Below are 10,592 nucleotides of genomic sequence, written 5' to 3' on the forward strand. Positions count from 1 at the left end.
CGTCCCTGTTCCGCACGGGCTTCTGCTACTCCGGCGACAATGACTTCGCAGCCGGTTTGCCTCCTCCCCCGCTCCAATGATTCTACCCTATATTCGCCTTGTGGCTGTTTCTACTACTGTGTTGCTAGAATGGAGGGGATCCCCGATTTCCCCTTAGTCAAATCAAAGGGGTTAGGGATTCGATTGATCCCCCACCTATAGCAATGTCTGAAATTCTGATTAGTGAAGTAGTATATTTTATTATTTCGTTTCTGTTATTTTATCTACCTACTGCGATGAACATGATAATGATTCTGTTTCATCCATCTTAATAGTACTTCTTTTTTTTGAGAAAGAGAGGAATGGTCCCATTTCATTACCGAAATTGATAGCAGAGTGACTAGTACTACCTCGTATGTATGCATGATGCATCTAGAACAATGCATGAACACTATCCCTTGCATTATCAAATTCCTACATTTCACTTCAAGAGGGAAGCTGGTACATGTCCTGATAACCATATACTATCCTTGCATAAACTGTATATATATACACCACACGATGATTGTGCAGAAAGGGGGTCGGAAGAATCACGACGACCACCCTAACCAATGAGGACCAGGAGTATAGTATTTCCTGGATCACAGCATTTCCACTCATTCAGAGAGTTTCAACATAGATCATAATCTGACATCACGTTGTTCCCAGATGGTTTGCCGATCTGCAAGCAGGATATGGGAGGGATGGTGGGGGTGGACAACTCTCCAAAGGCTTGCCAGCAGAATGGGTTGTACAGGTGATACTGTGGTACTATGAGGGGTTTGAGCTGTATTCCAGTAAGAGTGATCTCTGAACAAGGCGAGCTATCACTGCATGCAAAATGGGCAGGCTTGATTGTGAAGGTCCCCCTGATATTCTCGTACTGAACACCTGAAACCGCCACTGCTGATGTTTGGTTTCTGCAAGTTGTTCTGTCACAGTAAAATTGGTCTATTATGATAGGTGTTTGAACTTCTGACACTTGTATGTTTGAGAACCTTATGCCTTGAACCAACCCTGAACCTCCCTGCATAGGAATGTCAGTGTTTTTTAGCTCTGTGTATATGGTGGTCATTGTTGGACTAGTCACATCATCTACCAGATTATGCTTACCTGCCAAGTTTTGATTCTGACACCAGTCATTGTTTTGAACATGTTGACATCTCTTACGGTGACATTGGATACACATGCTTTTGTGTTGTACCTTCCTAGACCACCAATGCTGATCCCATGCCCTGGTCCACAGTTCACATTATGTATGTTTATGTCACTGCAGCCTGTCTGGATGGAAACACAATCATCGCCTGCATCACAGAGAGCAAATATTACTTCAGATACTTGTACTAGTGTTTTTAGCTTTCCCTTAGTCCTGAATCATGTCGGTTTCTACAAGTGAGCACTGAACAGATCAATTGGCATGTAGTTTATTTATTCTATATGTTACCTAAAGTAATTAATTGGTAGACTTTGTATGTTTCTGTTTGATGCCGATTTCTCCCCACCAAGCCTTGCCAAAATTTGGTAACAGCTTGACCAAACATTGCCAAATTATCAAGAAATGATTTATGGAGCCAAATCGGAATGGAATTTTGTCAATATTATGAAGCCCAATGCTTGTCGTTTCTGGTTAGTGCCATCAAAATTTGGTGGGGGCGAAAGTTTGCAGCTATTGCCATCAAATCAATCAGCACCTTCTTAATTTATTTTGGCAAAACCTTTTTTTTTTGAAAAAAATAAATCGAGAATGCAGCACTATATTCCTATCTAACATATCACATTTGAAACTATACTGGCTTACTGCTTTGATTGAGTTAATGAGAGCATTACCGCAAGCGAGGTTAGTGTGGTGAATGCTGACTTGTTTGGAATTTTGCAGGTGTATTCCATCAGTGTTGGGACTGTTCTCAGGCGATGAGATGGTCAGGTCATGAACCATTACTCCTTGACAGCTATCAAACTTGAGATGGCACTGTGAGCTGTTAACAATGGTGATACCAGTTACTGTGACATTGGAACTACCATAAAACCTCAATGCCTGCATCAATGTATGTAACCACTGTTTTAATTTGTTCCAGTAGGCAGTTACCAATATGTTCAAGTATACAAATGCAACCAAATTTTGCTTACTGTAGGTTTAATCTGTGGCATCTTCTCCAGCTCCACATTGTACTGTTGGAAAGCATTCAAGGTAAGCAATTAAATTTGTCTACTTTTGACTTGCTATAAGTGTGATTGTTATAGATGATCAGGCCTTACAGCATCAACATCATCATTGTCGTCGTCATTTGGATCTGAATAGGTCCACCATTCTTGCCCCCTACCATTTATGACACCACTTCCTTGAATTGATATTCCACTAAGTTTTGTGAATTCAAGCCATTGAAGCAAACCAGAACCCCACACTCTTGTACTGGTTTGAGCTAAAATAGTTCCATCTAGCTGCAAAATGGAAACACGATATTTAATAACAGCATCTCTACTACTTCAATTTGTTCTAAAATCTGGATGGGTACACTATAGAAACATTCCTTTTGAGCTCACATCTTTCGACAAACAAAGATACACTCAGTTCCTGATGGTGGTTATAATATGGTTATTAAACACTGCAGGCACTATAATAATATTGGGCCAAAATGAAAAAAAAGCAGCAGTTTTTAGTCAGAAAACTCCCAAGTAAATATCTCAGTTGAGTTGAAACTGATATATATATTGAATTAGTCAAGATTGTAAGGAGTGAAATACTACAACCATGTCATTTGTTGAATAAAGTATTCTGGTATATATGTTTTATTTCAAGCAACGGAAGACACTTATTCCTGTCAATGATATGCCGGAATACACATTAGGACAAGGATTAGAGTTACCTGGAACAGAATGTTTGGTTTGCAGTAAGGCCCAGAAAATGAGATTGGGCCAACGACAAACTCAAGTTCAGATGGTACAAGAACTGTAGATGCCTCCACCTTGCATGCTGCTGCCCATGCTTCTTCAAAAGCCTGAATACATAGACGATAATTAAGTTCAACCTTGTTTGGAAAGAACACTTCACTGATTGAATATGAACCCAAGTATATGCTCAGATAAAGTGTAGTCAGCAGTCTGCTATTTCTTTTAGTCATCGCTAGAACATCTTTGCAGCACGTAACTCCCAGGAGGAGAAAGGAAGCCTTTCTTATTTTAGAAAATACATTCTTATGCTACTGGTTGAATTTTAGGATAATTTTTCAACTGATAACGTGGAGTAATTGAATTCAGTGTTGATTTTCTTGATTCTTTTCAATAACAATTGGACACAGCATGAACTGACAATGGGAATCAATATAGTTCTATACTAAATTCAAGGATAGTTGTATTCTGTGATAATCAGAAAATTGCATTTGTTAGCCCATGACATTTCTGGTACAGTAAAGAAATCCAACAGATACCACAGAAATTTGTACTCTTGTCAACCATTCATCTATATGATACCAATTTTTAATAATTTAACCCCAAATCAATGCAATATCGAGTAGGATTTGTAAAGACATGTTTCTTTTCAGGGTTGCACCCAATCATGTGAGAAAAGAATAATATAAACATAAAATTCAAATCAAGCTTGTTGTGTCATATACAGTTTTTCATGCAAGATTCCTACTCTGAGTAACACATAGTGTAATATTTTCAAAGGCCGGTACGCTTCAAAGTTCCTGTTAAGCTCTTTTTAATTTTTTAAAATAGAATTTCGGCCATCTTATCACTGCAGCATGTTAATGTGAAATGTATTACCAAGGCAAAATAAACATATTCTTATGCTATAAGAATGAATTCTTCACAATTGAGAAGCAATCCCAATGGACTTAGAACTTTCTTTGAAGTTCCAGGAAACGCAGCATGCTATCAGGTATTGCAGTCTGAATTATACATTCTGCACTTGAGCCTAAAGAATGGCTAGCTGATTGTAACTGACAATAGAAACTGAAGCATATCCTAATGTTTTAAATAACAAATGAGGAACTCTTAACCCAGAATGAATGATGCAGGTGGCACAATTTTTTAAGTTGAAAGCAGAACACTTTGAGAAGCAGTGCGGCAGTTACCTGCGTATCATCTGTAACTCCATCTCCACGGGCCCCAAAATCAACCACATTGAAGACTGTGTTCTGTGATTGGGCTGCTGGTGGCTGTGGTGGCGGCAGCAATGGAGGCAGCGGCGGTGGCGGAGATGGCAATGTATGACCACTTCCACTGCTTGGTGGTGGCATTGTTGGAGCCGGATGTCCTTTCCCCTGGACAGGTCTTTCGCTCGGGTTGACGGGCACATTCGGGCTTGTACTCGGGCTTGGCTGGTATGGATTCTGATTCCCTTTGCCATATTGCTTGTGGGAATTGTTGGTCTTTCCTTTCCCTTTTCTTCGCAGCAGAGTGCTGGAGGATGCTCTGTTTTGCCTCCAGTGCTTGCCACTTCTTGCGTCAGATAAACTGACATTGGAACACAGAACAAGCAAGACAAGGAGAAGCAGGAAGGTGAGACCTTTAATCCCAAGCCCCATCTTTGCTTTTGTAACTTTGTATCTCTCTTGTTCTGAGAGAACAGTGTATGTACGTGTTTGGAAGGAAGATAGGTGGGTGAGGGAGAGGGATAGAGTTTGTGGCTTTGAGGAGGGAAAGAGGGGGTTTAAATAGAGAGCTCCATTGTCATCTTTGCTTCCTCAAGGCTGGAGCAGAGAAATCGGAATAAAAGGAGGGCTTTTCTTTGGGACCCCAACTCACGTGCATGCTTGAGAAGCATAAATTGCATTCTTGCAGCTGCACGGAGAATTAAAGGTGTATACTTGTAGTTTGTTGCTTTTGTGCATCACCATCACAGTTTTATCCCTTGTGGTTTCCTTTATGGTGTTCTTTTTGTGAGAATCGGTTGGAGTAATCACACGCCCTCATTCCTCAAGGCTTGGCCCTGCCCACTTGCCATAGTTCAGAAAAACTAGACAAGACAGCTTATCTGTACTTATGTACTAACGGTTCACGGGGTAGGGAAGTGGCATGTCTTTGTGCCTACATGGAATCATTTGCCACTAGTTTATTCTTTGGGTAGGGCATGATAAGGCAGCCAGGTGATTAAACTGATAACATGCTTTATATACCAGTTTGTTTACCATTGTCAGGCTATTCTTGTCACAATTTTGTCCCAGACTCCCAGTCATAAGAATTTACCTATATGTGGGTCTTTTTTCATGCATGCTTCTTCTCTAGGAAATAACCCGTGAGTCTCATTAATACAACTACTACTGTTCAGGTATCCACCTCATGATAGACCTCGCTTTGAATCCAATCATGCCCTTTACACGCAGGAACTCCCAAATGCAGGTAATACTATGTACTATGTTGTAACTTTCTTTTACAATTTTCTTAACCATATTTTTTGTGAGGAATTTTCTTAACCATATTATTTTAACAGAATTTATAGAACAATTTTGCTGCTTGAGTGGCTTTACATGTTCGTCATTGTGCGCAACCTCAATTTTTATTATTGCGGGCAGACACTTGAATGGATGGCTGGCTGGCCCCAAGAGTCATGGGATGTGGGAAGCATGCTAAGAAGATCCAACATATCCCTCTTGGCAAGTGGAAGGTACACTTGGCATGACCATTTTCTGATTTTCAGCATACAATGTAATGTGCATTTATAAGCTTATTAGAGTTCGGGTTTTCATCAGGATCACTGGTTTCCTACTGTATGGCTAACCAATTGCCGTTCACATGCTTGCAGGGATTTGTCACGGGAAGGAGTGGCCGGACCAACTGCCGCTACCGGACTAGGGAGAAGGGCCCCCCCCCCCCCCCCCCATCCCAAGTTGCCCAACGCCATTACACCCAAACATAAACAAAGCCACCAACCTCTCCTCTCTAGTATGTACCATCCTCGTCGCCCTGCTAAATCTCCAATCTCCAATCAATCATCCATTCATCCATGCAACCACCCGGCCGCGCGTGCTGGCACGCATCAGCACCACTCATTTGCCGTCTTCAACTCTCAAGTAAGTGGATGCGTACGTGCGTGTTCGTGCTGCCGAATGTGGCAGGTCATCTGCAGAAAAAAAATATCCCTGCATACACCAAAAACACATGTTGCGTTATTGGCTAGCTTGCCACTCCTGCATCGTGTTGCATTGTTTGCTAGCATGCAATTCCTGCAGCGTGCGCCACTACATGCCACTGTCCATGGATTAACATTGGATGGATCCATTAAACTTACACAGGCTTAATGCCTTAGCAGCTTGCATATGTGATAATGTGGCATTTAGCTTACACGGAAACAACATTTGTAACATTGTCATGCTTCAGGTTTTCGCCATTATGTATATGGCCAAGATAGTCGTCACCGGACAGGAGCTGTTAAGCAAGCTTACTGTCAGCAGCTTGGGATGGAAGGTATGAATACTTCTTTCTGCCACATTTTTCCATTCAAGGCCAAAACCGTTAACATCTATAGCAAGTCCTTCCAAAGCTGGACTCGAGCTGACATGGTCATCGTAAGATCACAGCCAATCTGCTGTGTCCTCTGCGTTAGTTGTACCAGTTGCAACAAACCCTTAAACTATGAGTAGTAACTACTACTAGCACCCATAAAATAGCAGCAGTTACGTACCAATAAACATATCTGCATTCAACTTACATAAGTTTTCTTCTGTACCTGAATTGTTTGGACTTGAGTGGATTAACACATCAGGCAGGCAACAGAGGAGGAGGTGTCCTAGCTTTTGTTGGCTCCTGAGACATGCGTGCAGAGGATTGGTGGCTGTTCGTCTCTCGCGTTCACGGGCTGCTGCGTCCTGCCAAATCGGCCCGATTCGCCTGCGCTGTAAGTGTCTGTCTCTTCCCCCTTCTGAACATTATTGAATGAGACACCAGCCGCACATCCAATCCACCATCGTATTATTGCAACGCCCTCGCTGAATTTTCGGTAGTCTATTACTACCTCCGTTCCATTACAAGTGCAACCATGGTTTTCCGCGTCCAACTTTGATCATCCGTCTTATTTGAAATTTTTTTAAAAAAAATTAAAAACATAAGTCACGAGTAAAGTAGTATTCATGTTTTATCATCTCATAACAACGAAAATACTAATTATAAAAAAAATTTAAATAAGACGAACGATCAAAGTTGGACGCGGAAACTTATGGTTGCACTTATAATGAGACGGAGGGAGTACATTACAATCTGCAATTTGCTGGTCGAGTTAGAGATAACACGAGTTTGTTGTCAGTACGGGTAGCAATCTAGCAGAGTCTTGATTGGGATATGCCAACAATTTGCTGATGCGCTGCAAGAGTACACTAGAGCAACGTCCAAGGCCGGCCGGCCGGCCGGCATTAGCCGGCACAGCACGGGCCACGGCCAAAGCTCGTCTCTGGCTTACTCCGGCCAAGTTGCACCGGCGATTCATCGAATCTGCCGCACGGGTGCATGTCGCCGCAGTAGTTCGCTGGTGCCCGTGATAGATGCGGCCGACTGGCCGAGCAGCCAGCTGCCTCCCAAGTTGGTAAGCATTAGTGGGCCGTTATTTTGTTTGGGCTGGATTTGCACGTTGGTGCCGGGCGCATCTCAAATCCTGCATGGGCCAGGCTGTATTATCTGGTAGGCCATGATATGTTCCGGCCTTGTGGCCTTGTGGGACAGATTTTTGGATCAAATTTGTTCACCTGGGTACCTGCTCTTGGTCAAAGTTGGTGGCAGGGCAGCAGCATTTTAACAAATGGGAATGTGCAGACACTGACGGTGGTCCCCACCCAGTAGAACATATATAGGGCCTACTGACCTTACTACTCCAGCTCAACCGTATCTATGGTTCTCTATACCTACTCTCGCATGAAAAACCACGACAGCTGAGCTACCTCGGACGTTGAGCTTCCCTACACTCTACGTACGTACAGTACTCCTATACAGCAAGAGTTCTGCTCCAGTACGTAGAACTCCTATACAACAAGAGTACTGGACCTACGGCTTGTGTAGTGTGTACTCTTCCCTTTGGCACGTACTAGTCGATTACTGTTAGGGTGGGGTACTGCCTACGTGGGCCAATGCCTTCTGGCCACCTAGGAGATGATGTTGACGTGGCGAAGGAGGTTGGGTGTGGGATGACTGGTGGATAAATCGCTACTGCGTGTTGGGCAGTAAGAGCAGGTTCAATAGTATCGCCGGTTGCCAGCAATATCCAGGTCCACATCAGCTAACAGTTAATATGGAGAGCAAATTATCCAGTGCATCACAGCTCTCAAGAAGTATTTTTTTTCTGTAGGACCCAACTGATAAGCATCTTTCATAGCATTCATGTCACTGCGTGTGGACCCATGACTATTTTTAAAAGTTGAAAATTCCTACCTTGCAGGCTTTTCACTTTGGAGCTCACGTAGAGCTGGCGACAAAATAGTCGCCCGTTCCTATCACCTTTCTTCTTCTCTATCTTCCAGCTCATTAGTTTTGCTGAGATGACTGTACTATCGCTGGTTATTGTACCTGCTCTAATGCAGCTTGGCTGGCATGCAGAAAACATCGGTCACTCGGACACCACCAAGGGTCAAGGAAAGGGAGAATCAGCATGTCTCAGTTCTCAAGGTGATTTGCAGAGCTCACTGGGATCCTCTGTGCCTGCCAGGATTTTCGTCAAAGAGATGCAAGTGCTAAGTATATCATGGTTATCCCTCTAAGACCAGGTACAATAGCAGATTATTAGCCAGCTACAAACATATTTTAATAAGATAAAAGACGAGAGAGAAGAGCAGCGGGCTACAGATCTATAGCCAGTTGCAGCACGGACTTAAAGACGCAATGTGTGCATGACAGGTGGGACCATATATAAATAGTATAGTAAGCAACTATTGTATTAATTGGCTATTAGATCGGCTATAGATGAATTGGAGGTAGTAGTGGGTTATACTATTAAACTTGCTCTAAGAGCGAGTACAATAACAAGCTATAAGTCAAGCTGTAAGCATATGTGGAGAAGAGAAGAAAGAAGAGAGAAGTAAAGCAGGCTACAGATTTGTAGCCAGCTGCAGCACAGACTCCAATGCATTATGTATGTATGAGAGGTGTGATCATATATTAATGGTGTAGAACGAGTATAAATAGCATGCTACAAGTCAGCTGTAAGTACACGTGGAGGAGAGAAGGGAAGAAAGAGAAGTAAAGCGGGCTACAGATTTATAGCCAGCTGTAGCACGGACTCCAATACGTTGTGTGTGTATGAGAGGTGGGAACATATATTAATGATGTGTATATGCTTATAGGTAACTATTGTATGAATGAGCTATTAAATTGACTATAGATGAATGAGCTATTAGATTGGCTATAAATGAATTGGAGCTAGTAGTTAGATATACTATTAAACTTGTTCTAAGAGTAAGGATAATGGTAGAGCTCAATTACTAATATTAGCTCATCTTAAATCCAAATATATAGTAATAGATTAGTTATAAGGTTGGCTACAATTTTCTTCTCTCCTCTCTCTATCTCTTAGAGCAAGTATTGATTTTCATACATTGCTATTAGTCTTATAAATGTATATTGTGGTACATATTTTAAATCCTACAAATGCTTATATTTATAGAGTTTTACAAACAAAATGCTTATGTTTTGGAAGATACGAGTATTTTGGGACGGAGGGAGTATATAAGGAACCAGAAGAATTCCTGCGGGTGAGGTAGACAGAAACAAGAGGAGTACAGAATTTGCATGGGTGAATGTCGTTGTATACCCTAGCAAATAGCAGCAATACACGAGGTAGGGTACAAAGAGGTAACTGCAAACTGCGTACCTCTAACTATCTCAAAAGATGCTCTCCCTGTATATCTCTCGTGCTTACCGCATAAAACCATTCTTAAAGCAATCTCGAGGCCTTTTTAGGCGACAGCCTTTTGAACGACGATCTCCTTGGAACAACCAATTGATAATTGTCCTCTCTGATGCATTGTACTCGACCAGATATGAACAATGTGCTCGCAGTTGTACTACGCTAATCTACTGCTCGTACTTAATCAATTGATGGTTTAGCTGAATGTTTTGTGATCACACGTGCACATCCATGTGAGTTTCAAGTTTGTCTAGTGCGGACTAGAGGTTGGGCTTGATAATGTTGCATTCTCTCCTACTGGAGTATAGTACATTTATAATTTTATTTTCACCAGTTTTTTCACCATCACATTTTAGGAATAGATAGCATAATCATTAATTACAACTTGCGGTTCATGACTCCTAGAGTCTTGACTTTATACTACACTATTCTTTGAACTTTCTTTTTTTGTGTAGGGCATTTGAATTGGAAATTTCATACTTTATGAATTTAATAAACTGTTAACCAAGATATAAGTACATTTAATTTGCAGTACAAACTATACCAACAGGTACATACTCCCTCACTCATAAATATTGGTATGCATAAATTAGGAATAAGAGAAAAAAAGATTCTCTTCCAGTCATCTTATTGATTAAGTGTTTGTTTACTTTGTTGTCAATTTCAACATTACCAAATTTTAGCAATGCTTCAATTTTGATAAGTTTTGACGTTGTCAAATTTTGATAGTGTTGGATGTAGTTTG

At 41.6% G+C, this 10,592-nt stretch overlaps 1 protein-coding gene and 1 pseudogene across 1 annotated transcript; one reads left to right on the forward strand and one right to left on the reverse strand.

Moving 5' to 3' along the window:
* Positions 1-418: 418 nt before the first annotated feature.
* On the reverse strand, positions 419-4,725 carry LOC127773710 (polygalacturonase At1g48100-like). The gene is made up of 7 exons (XM_052299852.1): positions 4,095-4,725; positions 2,883-3,014; positions 2,275-2,457; positions 2,146-2,187; positions 1,846-2,053; positions 1,132-1,322; positions 419-1,045 (listed from the first exon to the last, which is right to left on the reverse strand). The coding sequence occupies exons 1-7, from the start codon at positions 4,545-4,547 to the stop codon at positions 650-652; spliced, it is 1,605 nt and encodes a 534-aa protein (XP_052155812.1). The 5' UTR covers positions 4,548-4,725; the 3' UTR covers positions 419-649.
* LOC127773713 (uncharacterized) lies at positions 4,425-8,529 on the forward strand (annotated as a pseudogene).
* The last annotated feature ends 2,063 nt before the right edge of the window (positions 8,530-10,592 follow it).

This window comes from Oryza glaberrima, chromosome 5 (assembly GCF_000147395.1).
Source record: "Oryza glaberrima chromosome 5, OglaRS2, whole genome shotgun sequence".
Classification (NCBI taxonomy): Eukaryota; Viridiplantae; Streptophyta; class Magnoliopsida; order Poales; family Poaceae; genus Oryza; species Oryza glaberrima.